This window comes from Vanellus vanellus (assembly GCF_965231255.1).
Source record: "Vanellus vanellus genome assembly, chromosome: 2".
NCBI lineage: Eukaryota > Metazoa > Chordata > Aves > Charadriiformes > Charadriidae > Vanellus > Vanellus vanellus.
The window spans coordinates 161,057,772-161,075,369 of NC_138906.1; the positions used below are offsets into that span (position 1 = coordinate 161,057,772).

At 38.5% G+C, this 17,598-nt stretch overlaps 1 protein-coding gene across 2 annotated transcripts in view; it reads right to left on the reverse strand.

Moving 5' to 3' along the window:
- Positions 1-6,826: 6,826 nt before the first annotated feature.
- Positions 6,827-17,598, reverse strand: part of KCNQ3 (potassium voltage-gated channel subfamily Q member 3) — a gene marked incomplete at both ends in the record, with an annotated part of 201,366 nt that continues 190,594 nt past the window's right edge. For both annotated transcript variants that reach the window (XM_082480058.1, XM_082480057.1), the window contains 6 exons: positions 6,827-7,564; positions 8,517-8,601; positions 10,384-10,482; positions 12,866-12,997; positions 15,555-15,657; positions 16,709-16,896. In XM_082480058.1, the coding sequence (XP_082336184.1) occupies positions 6,827-7,564; positions 8,517-8,601; positions 10,384-10,482; positions 12,866-12,997; positions 15,555-15,657; positions 16,709-16,896 (1,345 nt within the window). The remainder of the gene's footprint in view (positions 7,565-8,516; positions 8,602-10,383; positions 10,483-12,865; positions 12,998-15,554; positions 15,658-16,708; positions 16,897-17,598) is intronic.

A 17,598-nucleotide genomic window follows, 5' to 3' on the forward strand; every position in this document is an offset into this window, starting at 1 on the left:
CCAGTAAAAAACCCAAAAAAACCCAAAAAACAAACAAACAAAAAAAAAACAACCCAAAAAAAGAACAAAACCACAAAAAGACAAACACAAAACCACAAAAACTCCGAAGCAACACAACTGAATGTGGTAGTACTACAGGATTTTTTTAATTATTCCCAATTTACAGGGATATAGAAGTGGGATAAGAAACTGCTGAGTAATTTTTTACCTACCACAAAACTTTGAGAAATCTTTTTTTGGATTGCATTTCAAGTGCCAAGCAGAGCTGGTTTCTTGGTGACCATCATGATGCTGAAGCCACAGGGAAAGGCTTAAAAATATACCACTGGGTCCAGCGATATTTTTGGGAGGAGGTGATGTTTCACATCCTCTCTTCCTCTCTCATTCAGAACAATTACTCGTCAGCCTTCTCTCCGAACCGATAGGATGGGATTCATCTTGTCTTGTTTAGCAATCAGAAAGGTATGTCTTTGTCCAAGCTGGCCATCTTCAACTTTATAGTTAAGAGAGATGCCAGTTAGAGACAGAGGCAGTCTGGGTCATTTGAGGTAGGACTGACTGGACCATGCTGTAAAAAGTGCTCTTCACAAAAAGGGGTCTAACAGGAACAGACAGTGGCATCTTCGACTTGACATTGAACTTCTGTGCGACTGTTGTCACTGAGAGAAGTTTAAATAATAATTATGAAATAATTATTTTAAATAATTCCCACTGTCCCACAGTGTGGTTGGGAGTCAGGTGAGCAGCCTTCTGGTGGTTTTACACACCAGGAAGATGGACAGCGAGCCGAAGACGCGAGGCCAAGACCACACAGAAAAGCAGCAACAGAACTAGGGACGGAATTCAGGCAATGGAACTCCCAACCCAGCCCTCTCGCCAGCTGTTAATTTCCCTGCAGAGGATATTCAGAGCAGGTTTGTGCCATAATTATGATCTCTATATAGCTTGTGTGCAATTTCATCATATTTTAGCACATTAATGTCTCAAATTTGAATATATTTTTCCCTAGTTTTCATTTTCCCTCACAGATACAATCGAAGCCATATAAGTTTCATGGCCACTAAATCAAAAGAAGTCACAAATAATGGGATCTACTGTGTCCAGGACTACCTGTGGAAGCCAGATAAAGCCTCCTTGTAGCTCTGAGTTCAGTCCTGCGTTGACGAAGTCAAAAGGATCTTTGCAAATGTCTTTGCTGGGGGTACATTTGATGCTGTGTTCTTTGAATATGTGTGAATATATCAGGATTTAAATGAAAATAAATTCATCCACATCATAATTGAAATTTCTATTTATTAATAAGTGGTGCAGTTTTTAAAGACAGAACATAAAAAATCAGTTAAGAAGTATTGTTTGCATAATATATTGAAATAAACATATTAAAGTTGTTCAAATATTGGACAGTGCCAGAATATAAATTACACATACGGTTTAAAAATTACAATAAATAATATTATAAAGAGCACTAAAGGCCACTTGTATAAAAGTTGTGTTCCCTTGTCAGCCAGAATCTGAAAAGCATCTTTGTAGCATGGAGAAAATTTCAGTGAGCAAGGCACAAATACTAGTAATAATAAGATGCCATAACTAGAAAACAAAATGCAGTTGGCCATGTAACCTTCAGTCTCAGCGTATTCTTGAGGATGGAAATAGGATCCCACTTCCAGTATTTTGCTTCACTTAACTTTAGAGGGAAGCTACTAAAAGCTGAATCGGGAAGGATCAAATCTTACAGCCTAAATAACCGGAAGCAATAGTGATACCCAGGGTCTTCGTTCCCACACTGCCCAGCTAAAAACACTACAAAATGGCCCCTTTCTCCTCTGCACCTCTGAAAATGGTCTTCAAAAGAAAACACTCGCATTCAGCTGGGCTCCTGAAAAAGCAGTATCCCACCAAATTCGTGAGGTGCTGTAGAAAATTTAGGTTTGCAGCTCTTAAGCACCTAAACCTTAGTGGTGGGGGCTGTGGGGTGCGAGGAATGAAGATCCAGCTCTTTCTCAAGTGCTCTGCACTCGGTGGGACAAATTCAGTCCTTACGTAGGCAGATGTGACACCGCTGCACCAGCTGGGCCGTCAGCAGGACTGAATTTGCTCCTTAATCTGAATTTTCCGAGAGATTTAGGCTGTGATCTTGCAAACTGACTGGACTGCCGTGCTCGCCTGAAGGCCACAAGCCAGCGGCCCCGCTACGCACGGGTCCGGGTGGGCACTAGTTTACGGCACTGCTGGGCCACAATTTGAAGCAGAAAAATTTAAAACTATTTCCACTCTGAACCGTAACAATGCAGCAAAGTTACAGATAAGAACAGAGCAAATATAGCTGAAGTCAGTTTAGGGACTTTTCAATCAATCTCTCCACGTGCTGAATTCCCTTTTATTTCGGTAGGAGCCAGACATTAATTCAGCGCAGGGAAAAGCCAAGGCAAGGACAGCAGCCCTTACCTGACTAGATTTTTTTAAAGGACCATCTCCTTAAATGGAGCGCAAACCACATTTTCTATACCTGCATACTTTAGCTAAACAAACATTCACTTCTGCCTTAACGAAATATTCTCAGTTTAAATCTAAAGTGAGGAAGCTTGATTGATAATAATGCTGCAAAGAGAGGTACACAATGTAAACACAGATTCACCTTGCCAAAAACTTCCAGATGTGTGGCACTTGTTAGTGACGGAAAAATCAGCGTAAGAATGTAGCTGAGAAAAACATCTCCAGATCAGTGCTGTCTTTCACAAGGAAATTTATAAAGAGAGGCAGATTAGAACACAATCCTGCTCCCAGTGCATCAGTTTGAGGTTTCTTACTGACTTGAAGGAGAGCAGAGGAAAGCCCCACACCTTCTGATTTTGAAAAATATCTCATGGCCTGAAATAGATCCTTGCTTACTCGTAGGAGCTAAGAGTCAGCAAAGAGTAGATTCCAATGGTTAATTCTTTTTAATGTTAACTATACATAAACAAAGCGCCACTGCCAGTCTAGATGCTAGGAAGATCTGACCCAAACAAAATTGGTAGCTGTCAGACAAAAATGGAAGAAGGGATAAATCTAATCCATTCCTAGTATGCAGAGTATTATTGACACAGATGACTCTCTCAGATGAAATTGTGAATAATTTATTCCTTGTATGTGATGAACCTACTCTGCAAAACAGGTCCTGACCTTTTAAATGTTGCCAGAGCCAATAATCACAGATACCAGCAGATACATCACCTGCAGTTCCAAGGTTGATTCACTTCCTGGACTCAACCTGAACCGGAGTCTGATGAAGTTTGTGTGCACATCCCAGATCAGGGATGGTCTCCAGATCTCACCTTGCTAGTGACATATTGACATGTATCTGTTGTCAGCACAGACAGCAGAACTGATGCACGCCCTGTTTTGAATCCAGATGATGTAGGTCGCAGAGAGCTGCTAAGCACATCACCCTTCTGAACAGAGCAGTGACTGGTTTCAGTGAAAAGAAGCGTGTTAGAAAACAATAAATATTAAAGTAAGCTAATCAGACCTTCCTTGGCCCTCATCTTGGGTGTCTTCCAGAGGATCCAGAGATGTCCACTGCAGAGGGTCCTGCCGAGCTTACAACCAGTGCCTTTTAAGAAGAGACAGACCTTAACCAGCCAGTTAGCATATAATTAAATACTTCATTATGTGGCTACAAGTACCTCACCTGGTGTTTTTAAGCTGCATATAGTAAATTGGTGCTTACAGCCCATAGAAAATGCTAACTTGAAGGCAGTTCAGCCACTGAGTGTACTCAGTGCAGGGCAGCCCAAATCCCACTTTCTCTGGGGCTGCACTCTGTGTGCAGCTGAAGACTCATCTGTGCCCTTGCTTGGATTTTCTCTTGGAATGAATATGCCTTTATAATGAGGTGATTTATGGATTTTCAGACAGGTTTAGTACTGAGAAAAGATTCCCTTTATATGACCTGGCACGGGAGAGATTTGAAACCTGAACTGAAGAATTTGAGGGGGAACTGGGCAGGGAACTGCGTGGCATAGCCACTGTCAAAGACATTCACAAAAGAAAAAATAAATTATCAAATTGCACTTGGGTTTTGGCTGCCTTGATTTTTGATGGCTCAGATCTAGAAAGCATTTTAAGAAGGGCCAAAAGCAATGTAGGAATGCCAGGCACCTGACATATAAGAAGTAAAGCATGCTTGCCTAGCATATACTTACATCAATTTCAGAAGTAGTCTAGCAACGTTAAAATTGGTTTTCATTCTTTCATTTCATTCATTTGTCATGTGAGGGTTAAATCCTAGGAGTTGCCAGACAGGTATATCAGAAAGCCTGCAGCAGGTGCAATACAGGTATTTCCAAAAATTACTGATGGCCAAAGAATTCTTCTCAATATGCCAAATTATAATGAATTACACTTTTGTCAGCTAGTTTTATTCACTTTAAGTTTAGCTATGAAACTGCACTGAGTACAGATTATCTTTCAGGTCAATGGCTATTTTGTCAATTAAGTAATTACCAAAATTGTGCCTCATGTCATCACAGTTACTGGCCTCAGAACAGCTCCATGGACTCAGCTCACCCCACAAAGCCAGTAACTGGTCTGCATTATTTACTCGAGTAACTACAGCAATTTGTTCTCCCCGAAGATCTTTCCCAGAAGGATGTATCATGATTTAGCTGAAGAAGCAGATGAAGTAAGAAGATACTAATCCTTTAGATGTCTTTTTAAATAGAGAATAAACAATGAAGATGAAGGCAATGCCTATACCTGGAAGAGAATAGAAGCTCCCCGGATGGAATGACTATTAAGAGATGTCAACAATACTGAGGAATCAAACATGAAGTTTACTACAGTAGGCAAAACCCAATAAGGTGTCTTCCATTGAAGCACACTCTACCAAAGCCTCTGTAACACCCAGTTACACATGAGAAGCCCAGTAAAGTGTGTCTCTTCCTTGTGCTCCAATTGGATGTGCCAACGATGCTCAGTTGTGCAGCTGTAGTGTAATACAAGCAGTTACTACAGAAAGTCCACTTTCTAACATCTTACATAGGCCAAATCCTTACATCTTTGTTGGTCAGTGCTCTAGCCATGGTGGTGAAGTCATTGTGTGGAGTGACAGGGGTCATTCCCAACAGGAGGTGGGCATGAGCCACGGTAGAGAGGCTGCACCTTGGATCAGTGGGGTAGGGCTGAGAGCCTTCCACTGACTGCGGGTGTCTGATCATCCGACACCTAAGCAAATCACCTTCTGCTCCCTTTGAAGTCAGTAGAAATTTGGTTATTGTAGATAATTGAGTTAAAGATGAGATTAGTCTCATCCTAAAGCTGATGTGTGCTTTGGTTCTTGTACCCTGTGCTCACCAAATGTACTGATTAGCTTTCCACCAGCTGTAAAGAGTGCAGAGCCATTGAACTTGACATTAAATGCATGCTATTTCATGGACACCTGTACTGACATGAGATGATTCTGCACAGGATGTTGGTTGGGACAGGGTGGTTTCACTAGCTGTATAGATACTACATTCCCACTGTAGTGGTGAGATCTTTGATTCATTTCTGCCCTGTTACCAGTGGGTTGGATTGTTTTCCTTCTCTCCTTCAACATATTCCTATTCCCATGAAAAATTATTTGGCTGAGGCCTAAGAAGTATACTTATCTCTCTGTTGCCTAGGGACAGGTGACAAAAACGGTATTTATTTATTTATTTGTACATTGATCTTAAATATGGCACATATTCAGGGATTTGGAGCAGTCCATTTCTACGAGAAAGAGTAAACACAGAGAAACAGATCCTGGCAGCATCGCAGATCATGGAACTCCCAGGGAACAGAATAGTTTATATCTGCATATCTGAGGAGCTCAAAGCGCTTGGCAAATATTAGTGAATTGAGCTTTACAACCTGTGTATATGTATGGGAGTGTAACTCCCAACTAACAGATTGGGAAACTGAGACACAGTTACATTATGCAACTTACTCAGCAGCACGCAAGGCAATAAAAGAGCGGAGTGTATAAACCTGGAGTTCCCTACACTGAACAACCTTATTTTTGGAACAGAAAGAAAATTTTGCCCCATAAGTAGCAAATGGGCTTAGCAAAAGATTTTCTACAAAATACCATTGTATAGTCACACTTTAAGCAATTTTATAAACACCAGTGGAGATTTTCAAAGTAGTTTGAGGGGTTTATATTTACATTTTACAATAAATAAATACCCACGACCAATCGCAGGAGTTGGCTCTGATAATTTTAAGTTCTACTCCTAATTTCATTTTGATGTAGTATTTCGTGGGTAGTTGTATAATAGGTCACATAAGAAACATTTAGTTCACAAAACCATTTCAGTAAGGTCATTTACTTTGACTCAGCTTTTTCCCTGCTTTGAATATTAGATGTTCTTGGCTAGGTTGGTTAGAGATTGATATTGGAAAATGGATTCAGGCGTTACGTTTCTGCAAAGGGATATTGCTCCTGAAAATATTTTTACTTTGCTGCTCTGTTTACAAAATGTAGCAAGGACCACCATATCTCGCCTGTTATCAATTCACCATTGTTGTATTGAAGAGTATCAGATAGATATGTATCATAGAAGAAATCAGCTGTACCATTTATATAGGGTAAAGTCATGCAAACCATGCTCAAAACTAAGCTCCTTAGTTTTGGTAGCATGAAAAAAACTGCATTAGTAAATTGTATGAAATGGTGCAGAATGACTACCACTAATATCACATGCATCTTATGCAGCCATTGGTGTTTTGAACTAGTAAGCTTTGGGTGTACAGTAAGTGAGATATACAAAGTATGCTTACATTACATGGAGAAGTCAACCAGTGACTGCCCCCACACACACTTTTAAACTGGCTTATTTGAAGGGGTCCATATTGAATCTGAAATCCCATCTCCTGTAGAAGACAAAGGCATGGAGCCACTTGGTGTAAAAGGGTCGGTGTCTGTGTCCGTTTCCCCCTCTGCTAGGTAGCGTTTCTCTCTCATCCACGCTGAGCCCCCATTGGGGCCAAACGGGAAGTCGTCTCTGTCTTGGGAGATACTGAAGCCACTTGGGGAGCGCTCAAGTTCCTCATGGTTGACGGAAAGAAGGGATAATGGAGTATCACTGTCTCTTGTTAAGCTCCTTCTCTGCCTTGGTGACACCTTATCTGAGTAAGGGCTTTGTAGGTCTCCTTGAGAGTGGTAGCTAACCTGGGAGTCCATTAATGTAAATATAGGCAAAACTGTTGGCCTTTCTGCATATGAAGTTGAGGAAGGTGTGGCTTGCAGTTTGCCAGAGTTTTGCCCACCTGTTGATAAAGGTTGTGAATGAGTCATATGACCATGTGCTGAGAAACCATAAGGACTGACTTTGTTGACTGGAACCTGCTGGAAGTTGTAAGGAGTTTCATGAGCACACTGCTCAGTGTATTTATATATTATTGTTTTTAATTCAGAATATTTGTTTTCTTCTCTCTTCTCCTTTGCAGGAGAAGCAGTTTCTTTCAATGGACTTATCTCAGCGACTTGTATTTGCAGCTGTTCCATATGATGCATATGCATATCGACAAGAAAATCCAGTTTCTTCCCCATGTCATTAACCTGAAAAATACCAGTGTTATGATATTGTCTCAAGTCAGTTGTTCAATGAAAGAGTCAATGATCCCACGGGTGCACTGCCTCCAGCAATGGTGTGCTGCCATCTTTATTGGTCATGAAGGTAATTATAGGATAATCATGACTTTCCCTTGGAAGCTGGACTGCAGTGGATGCCAGTTTATCCTGTAACACCTCAGATTAAGAAGACTCATGCCTATGAACTGTGCCAAAAAAATCCTTAGCTTTGCTGGATATTTGGCAGTCCAGCATCCAACAGCAGTCTACAATGTTATTACCAAAGTCTTGATAATGTACATTAAATAGCTATTACTGAACTACAACAAGTGGAATTACCTTTGCACACAAAACTATTCTCTAACTCTTAACAGTCCCACAACATCAGGGTCAAATATCAGGACTAATTTCCTTTCTCTTTAGATAGTACTTTGTGCCTGAACATTTACATTCCGTGAAAGGAATTGATGTGAATCAATGCCACTTGCCTCCATCTTAGTTGTGTATTTAAAAATAAGAGTGTATTGACTTGCTAAGCAATAGGTTACAATGCAAAGAGGGCCCAAAAATAGCTGTGAAGGCAATTATTTTGAGTGCCAGACGCTGCAAAAGAAGGTGGTGCCCACAGAAAAACACCAGACATGATGAGTATGGAGTTAAAGGGAATGAAAAAGTCCCACATAAACATCATGATTAGGGTGTTCCTGCCATATATAATGATATTCATTCAACAGGTTTCAAAATGCACACTTCCCAGTTAATTAAATTCTTTCATGAAAAACTAAAAACATAGTTTTGTGATCATTACTACAAGAACTGAGTGAGTCTTGATCACCGACAGTACAAATCTACCTGGGTCAGCCAAAGACTCATACAGAATTTATGTCAGCTTTATCATTTCTATACAAGCGCTATCTATCATTGTCATGAAATTACATACCTGTCGTTCAACTTTAACAAATTTGCCCATCATACTTTGGTCTTCAGTATCTGCTGTAGATGCTTTGGCTACATATGGATCATTTCTACAAAGAATTAATAACTCTATTAGTGTGCAATTTTTCTTTGCATCACAATAAGTAATTTATATCAGAAAACAAAATTACCATCTCAGTGGTATATTCATATAGCTCCTTGGAGCCCCATTTAAGAAAAGGTTGAATTTAGTTATTTGTCATACAAACAGTAGCAAAAGTCTATTCTATGCGATTACTATGCATTTCTAAAAAAATGTATTCCTGGTTTTTAATTTAAAATTATTTTGGTTCAAAATTAAGATAAAGATTAAGAAAAAACAAAAGCAAGTAAAAAGTTCAAAATGAAAGTGAAATTAATCTCAGACTTATTTCAGGTTTGTGAAAAATGTTGAGGTATTCTGGATAGTGGGTCTGCAGATGGCTGTGTGTTTTTAAATCTAATTCTTTATAATTAGTGTCTTCGAAGACTGAATCCAAGTTTCAAGGCTGAGTGTTTTTCTCTTCTTAATTTCATTAAACCAAACAGTAAGTGGCAGAGACTGGAAATGCTGAAAAGAGACAGTCTGGCTTGGAGATTTAAAGCAGATTCCAGAATAAATTTTCTTCTATGTAATTTGCCTGTCCGTCAGATGGACTAACTTCAGGAGGTAAGAAGATGATCTCTGCTTAACTAAAGAACTTTGATTTATAACTTCATGGGATATAGGATGGTCATTATCAATTCAAATATTTATTGAAAGGTTTCCAAAACAATCTCAAAGGAATCTATGTCTTTCCATAACCTATGTCAAAGTCTATAAAAACAATTTCTAAGCACTAGTTCCTTAATATGATTTAGAACAAATACACCCTAAAACTTTCATTTTAACAGGTTCAGTTTTTCTCTTTCTGAAAAAACATCAAAATATAGCTGCGAATATATCTTACTAAAGCAGAAACGATAACTAAAATATATCAGATTTTGCACATTGGGTTACTGATGTTATTGGCTTATTCGAATTCTGCAATATCTGCTTTATTTCCCAAATGATCATTGCCTCTTCCATATATGTAGGTCTCTGTCTTCACATTTACATTTTTTTTTTTCAGATTTTTCACTGGGTGGGATAGACCAGAATGCCAAGATAATTTATTTTCTGTAAGATCACTTTTGTTCTGAGCAGCCATAACAGCTTTGGGGACAGATTGTTGATGGTCTTATGTGGTTCTTCATGGGTATTTATTGACAGATTGATAGTTGTAAATAACAGAAGAAATGTCATTTATTATTGAATTCTTGCTACCAGGAATGCAGCAATATAATACAAGTTACAAAGTTACAATGCTGTAACTTTCACACCCAGAAACCTGGTATTGTAATTTATTTTCAGTAATTCTCACCAATCATTGGTTTAAAAGCATCATCATTAAAACTCTGTGCTCGCTATTCAGTGGGGACTATAACAAAACTTTTTTCATTTCAGGAAGATAACTGGTTTACCTTCATTTATTGAGTTTTTAAGTGGGTTTATTAGTTGAATGTTAGAAATTCAGCACATCAGCAATCAAGTGTACATATTTCATATAAAATCACATTTCCAAACCATGCAGAAGATGAGCTAGACAGTTAAGAAGCCATTAAGTTTAGATTTCCATCATACATTGTTATTAGGGGAGCTAGCGTCTTTCTCGCTCAACATTTACACATACGAATCTTGTAGCAACATATCCTCTCAGTATCTTTACTATAACAGTGTACTGGCCAGATGAATGAAGGGCATGCTTATTGACGCAAATGAATTTTTTATTTCTGTTTTGGTCTGTGCAAAAGACTAGGCATAAAAAATTCACCTGGGAGACTGTTGTGAAGGGTAAGAAAAAGCTCCTCCCTTTTGGGATTTCTTATGCTTGGGAGTAGATGGAGGTCCAGGTGTAAAAATCATATCTACTCTGAAAAAAAGAAAAGTGCAACTGCATAAGTCCATCTCTAAATGCTAACACATGATACAACCTGCTATGCATCTCTGAAGCAAACATCAGCAAAGATTCAATAAAGACGCACGTCTTGATTTGGTAATATATTGAGAGTCATGATGTGTTTGTCCTATTCTGGGTTCACAGTCAATACATTGAATTGTAATTTCCTGGTAATTTCATGGTAATTAAGTAATTATCTAGCTTACTGTTTCCAAACTTTGACATTTGAAACACATGACTTCAATTCCTTCAAAGGAAATAAATAGTGTGATTGTCAAAAAGCCTCCAATAACAGCTGCTCCTAAAAATATCAGGAGAGACCCATTAGGTTTTTGTGCTGGATAGTGAAAATAGAATTTGGTGAAAGATGGTAATTCCTGATACTCTTAATAAACCAATGACTTTCTAGCAGTTATTGTGCCTAATTATGTGTAGGGTTTTTTGTCTTTACTAATTATGACTTTGGTTTGAAAATTATAACTATAAAGGAAGTTTTACAAGGAATCTTACTTGCCTTTTTATTTGGAACAAAACCAAAAGGATTGTTTGGGAGGCTCCAGCATATTTAATTACACTCTTTTATTATATCAATATATACTTTCGTTTGGCAGTTTGGCATATCCAACTGCTCAGGTGCAAGCAACCCTCTGTTCAGTCAGCTCACACACTAAACTGACCAGGTATCAGTCAGCACTAGTCCACAGAGCAGTTACCTGTATTATGAGACAATCCATGCAGGTACATTCCATGGCTTCATGGTGCCCCACGGAGTTTTGAAGATGAAACTTAAAAGAAGCTCAAGGCAAACCTCACAAAGATAGCTAGATATTTTCTAGGCACCCAAGCATTGCTGGGCTATCTGTCAATGTCCCATCAAACTCCTATGGCATCTCACTACTCACAGATGCAATGAGTAAGACTCAGACTGGTTTTGTCCAATTACAATCAGCGGAAATTGAATCAACACAGTGAAGAAAGTTCAAGGGAGAGTAAGGGAGATTCAACTGATCAAATGAAGGCACCTGCTTTAAACAGAAAGTAATTGTGCCATAAAGGCCATTGATTATGTTGACTAGCTCTCCATTAACAATAAGAGGAATCTCACACGGCTTGCCAGGATTATGCTTTCACTTCAAAGACTTCTAAAAAGGTCTTCCCTGTCAATGTGCAAAATAGCTGTCGAAATTTTGTGGTTCTTCTACTACTAGTGATTCTTTACACCGGGGCATGACATTGCTGAGCTGAACATTGCAGGGCTGAGGCTGTGCTGTGATTCTTGCCCTGACTCACCTGGGATGTGTCTTCATCCCACAAAACACTGCGTGAGATGGGCCTCATCATGTCAGGCACCTTTACTGCTGCTAGGACTCAAGCGAGTATCTGAGGTGCTCTGCTGTCCAAAATCACACACCTCAGTCCGAGGTAAAAGAAGGGTCTCTAGTATAAGGCATGTAGACCCCACCAGAGATGGAGATTTCTAATATTGTGAGCCCATAAAAAATTATGAAGTTCAGATCAGCCTTACAAAGTTAAGGTAAGTCTAGGTAAGGTCCAAACGTGCAGCAAGCGTTACACTTGCTCAGCCCATTCTTGAGAGAAATCAAGTGTATGTTTGTGTGGCATTTTGCTGTTCAGAGTGACTGGGGGGGGGGCTCAGATAACGTGGACAGTGCTGTGCTGAGATTGAACTAATACAGCTACATGCATATACACACGTGTGCACTCAAACTCATACAAGCTGACTAGCTCAAGCTCTGACCTGCGCCCATGGCTCAGGATGTAAGTAGCACTAATTTTTGCAGACTTGCCTCAAAAGCACATTGGGATGAACTGCTTCTGTGACAACTGTGGGAGCAGATTTCACCTGAACAGTCACAAAGGCCTGAAATTCCAATTTCTTTCATATAAATTTACACCTGAGTGAAGGGGACGCAAAACCTTCTCTGCCGATTTATTTTTTGCACTTATATGAGATGTAGCATGAGGCACAGGTCAGCAGAGAATCCAGCCAAAGAAAAGCTCTATGTAGAGCAACTATTGCTTTTATTTATCATCTGTAAAAAGGGCAGAAGGGGAGAAACTTGGCCCTAATCATGTAACGCAATGGTTAAGAAAATTCACAGGATTATTTACTCGGATTTCCTTGTCCTAACTATGAGCCAGTGGCGTATTCTACTGCAGCTACCCCTGCTAGCTGCTCACTTGCCTTTTATTCTTTAGGGAAAAGGTTTTCTTATTGACCATCTTCTCTATGCAAAGACATAGCTTCCAGGTGGCCTTATATACAAACAGGCCAACTATGCTTTTATTTTACCAGCACAGTTATACATTTTTCCATTTACCAGGGGATTCTTACCTTGCCTGAAGATATTTTATTCTGGAAAGCATATCAAGATGCCCTGCTGAGTATTGCTCTATCACATCCTTTACATCATAAGGCCTCAAAGTCTCCTTGAATTTTTTTTTATAGAGACGAAACTGTAGTATTCTGCATAATAAACAGAAAAAATATTAACTTCTTCTATAAATTCCAGAATGATAATTTGCAGTTTTATTGAATAATTGACAAGTACTTTGGATATTTGGAAACTGAGTATGTTATTTCAAATCAAGGCAATAAAACATAAGCAGAGAATCTCTAATATCATTCCACAATTGGCTTTTCATAATTAATAGGCTAAAACAAATGATACGCACAAAATGTCTTTTTCAGCACTATCATCATAACTAGAAATGGTTCAAAGCTACAAGATCATATGTGGAATTTGATTTTGAACAATCCAAGTCACAGGAGATTTTGAAGCTGTGAAGCTGCAGCTGCTTTTTATGCTTCAGCTTATAATAAAGTTAATTTATAGTATATATAATGCTGCATCATTTTCAGCTTGGTTTTCATTTTGCACCTGGGAAAGTTTTGGATAGGAAATGTTAATCAGATAGAAATGTGGAAGTTAAGAAGTCAGAAATGGTTCAGGTTGTGGAGAAAAGAAAAAGCATTAGAACTGCCTGAATTGTCCTTGGAAAAACAGCAGTATAACATTATTGCTGTTGTAATAATGATAATGATAATAATGATAATAACAATATAATTGCTGTTATTATTACTATTATTGTAAAATGTCCTAGTAATTAATAACAAAATTTTTATAATAAGGACCAGTGCTGGACAGAACACTTGAAAACTGTTTGGCATTCTTTTTTTCATTTTTTTCTGTTTATACATTAGTTTACACTGTTATATCTCAGTAGATTAAACAAATAGAAAACAAACATACGTAAAGAATGAAAAACATTTTATTTCTTTATCTGTCTTAGGTTTGGGATCCAAGGGTTTACATTCTCAGTAGCGTTTCCATGTTCTTACTGGTCTGAATTGGGGAATTGCTGTCATCTGTTAAGTTCTGACCTGTTTTTTATTCACGTTTGGTGTTTTTTTTAACTTTTTAAAAATCTGCCTATACTTTCATTTAGCAAAGATAATTCTGTTATGACTTTTTAAGGGTTTTCCACTCTTTCACTCTGTTGCTTATAAATCTTTCAAGATTTCAAAACTATACCTATGCCTATTATAACAAAACTATATATGATTACAGCAAAATTATACTTAAAAAAAGAAAAATAAGAATCACACTGTTAACAATTTCAATGTAAAATCTCCTTGATCATGACCCTGAAAACCCATTAAGGGTTTTGTCTGAAAGTATTACTTCCCATTAGCATTCAGGGTCTAGGTAAACTATATAAGAAAAAAAAAAAAAAAAAAAAGAGCCTGACTTATGATTGAGTTTAAAGGGAAATTGCATGAATCAATTAGATTTGCACAGGATGTGGTACAGGAAGTTTTGCAAAAGTAATAATAGCACGTTTCATGGAGGTGGGGTGGGAAAACAGGACAGATGTATAGTTCATGTTTGAAAGAAAGCAGGTATCAGGGAAAGAAAGTAGGTATCAGGGAGAGAAAGGGAAAACTATGGAGGAAGTAGGGATGAAGAAACTTCCAGTTGGAGGGAAGCAGTTATGGGTAACATTAGAAAAGCCTGTGGGACATGGCTTTCAGCAGGCTTGAGAAAACTTGGAATTTTTAATGACTTGTTCTCCTGCACCCAATCAGAAATGAACCAGGAGAACATATATTATGGTTATATACATATAAGTATATGTTTATATACTTATAACTTTATATACATATACATACATATCTTATACTTTATATACATATAAGTATATGTTTATATATTTATAACCACCTTCCTTGAAATTTTTATAAGATAATTTTGGAGCACTCCAGACTTGCAGTATTTTTCCTGGAAGGTAGTAACTCCCTGGCCCAAAACTTAACAACTTCTGGAATAAAAAGCAATCACAATGAAAGTAGAATATTTTCCTATGGGGGCATTTTTCAAGGGAAGAGAATAAAAAATACTTAATGGAGAAGTAACAGAGCATAAGTGAATGATTTCTATGTACTTGATGTGCTAAACACATTATCAAGTCTTACTAGGAATTTTCTAACCCAAGGGAATATCTCTTGTGATATGAAAACAGAAGTGACACATGTCACAAGCTGAAGACTGCTGAAATGGAGACCTCAGCATCCATTAAAATATGACAGCTGAAACTATATTGCACACTCATAAAACAGTCAGTGAAAAAGAGTTGTCAGCTGTTTATTGTCAAGCAAAAAATCCAGTTTTACATAAATACTACAATCACTAAATTGAGCAAGATACTATATTTATAATATATGTTAATGAGGAACTGTATACAATATTATTTTATAATAAATATATTTATGGAGTATTTTGCAAAAATGGCATGGTCAATGTTACTGAAAAACATGTTCCTTTCTGCATACTTTCAAGAAGGATTTTAAATAGGGTCTGTCTTGTGCTTTTCAATGTATCTGTAATTACCAAATCTATTGCATTTAAGAAAAGTAATAACAGCAGCAATGAATCAACGTGTAGCAACGTGGTAATGTGACTTCCTGAAGCATAAGCATTCAAAGTCAAAGCAAGGCAATGAGGAGCATCAGGGACATTTACCTGACAGCTCGGATGGCTGTCTTGAATGTCGGGATCATATCTTCCATAAGGAAGTCACTACTGTCGCCTCTCTCTTCTGCCATGGGTTCCCCTGTTCCTGCATCTGCAAAGCAGGTCAAAAAAAGCTGTGTGAACATCTGACCACAGAGTGTTTAGAGGGAGGACTGGCCAACTAAAGCACTACATAAAGTAAGTGTAACTTAGTAAAGGAACATCCCTTGCAGGTTCCTCTTTCTCTGATCAGCTCTTGAAAGGGATTTCATAATTCTGCTGGGACAGCTATAAGACACATTATTTGAGGGATCTCCTCTCAGATTCCAGCATTTCTGAAACCTGGGAACTTCTCTTGCTCTCCAATGGACTTAGAAGTTCCCACTTTTAGGAGCTTTTACAATGATAAATCTTTGCCAAAATTATTTTACATAAGGCTAAAACAGGTGTAGAAGCTACAGGCCAAGTTCTTCTCCCACTTGCACTACTTGGAACTCATGTAGCTTCATGGAAAAGGATAATCAAGTTCCCAGTGTGGACACCCAGACTACATCCATGGTAGTTGGCCCAGCATGCACCGATGCCGTCTGGCACAATAAAGGAGAAACTTATTTAGCGACCATTTGGACACTACAGACAGTAAGAGGAAAATGTGTGCCTGGGGAAACTGAGAGGAAAAATGCCCTATGATGGTTCCTTGACACCCAATGGAAATCTGCTACGGGGCAGCAGTCTTAGGGAGGGTGGGAGGGATCAGCCATTGACTTTATAAAACAAGGTTTAAGAGATTGGAGTGAGGAGATATTTGAGGTGCCTGGACACAGGCTAGCGCAGGGCTGGATGCAGTCTAGGAGGGAGCTACCTTAGCAAAACATCACTGTCCAGTGTGCCCTCTTGTTCCAGGTCAAATAGGTTGATTACACCACTGGATATATACTATATTGATTGCTGGTTTTTTGGAGGGCAACTTGCTTATTTCAAGCACTGTGTTGTCTGGACTCCAGTGTTCGTTTCCTGGGGTTTCCCCAAATGTGCCATGTAAAACAAGGGACTGTCCATTCTTGGCCCAGAAAGTCACAAACCTTCAACAGAAGATGCAGAGGAACAAAGTAAAATGGGGAGAATAAGGGATGGATAGAAAGAAATCAACACAGATGGGCTACCTTCTGAGCTTTGCCAAAAAGCGTACGCTTTCATTCGGAATGCAGTGCGAAAACGCTCCTTATTATTCAAGACAACATTCTTAGGCTCTTTTGAAGGACTTTCTTCAATGGCATCTACATTCAGAGGGGTAAATAGCTTTCCTTTAGTATTGGTACCACGAACCCGATCCAAGAGACCCAGCTTTTGGCTACAAAATAAGCAAAAGTAATCATTTTCCTCCTTCGTACACTTTTAACTTGTTTTCATGATGCTTTCATTATATAATGGGCTAAATAAATGTTTTGTACACAAGGACACTGCTGGGGCTACCATAATACATCAATGTCTGTAAGCAACAGCTAAGCTCCACAGATAATTAACTGCTTTTTATGAGCATTTTTTGTGTCAATGTTGAAAATGTTACCAGAGGGTCTTGCTATCCTCTCTATGTAATGTATCACAGTGCTTCAGCTCTGTAAGCATGTCTGAAGCATCAGACTTATTACTAAGAAGAGAAACACCGCTACTTAGGCAGTTATATTGTCTAAAGATAAAGATGCTTGGCCTTTCCTGTTCAGTGCTTTCTTTAACTACCGGGTCTGTGGCAGGCTATTAAATGAATAACTCATGTGCGTAGCCAGGACTAAAAGAAAGTCAGATGTGCTGTGAACCAAATAAATTATCAGTAAAACACTGGAAAGGCATTGCCAAGCAATTACTAGGTACATGGTAGGGCAGGCTGCCCAATTCTCTCCATCATTTACTTTCAAACATCTCAAACTATACTAGAAATTGAGGTGACCTACACGAATTGTAGTAAAGTGACATATTTTGTTCCTCTTATGATTCCTTGCACTGTCCTCTTACAGATTTACTGACCAAAGACATTTTTCCTTCAGTGAGAGCATAT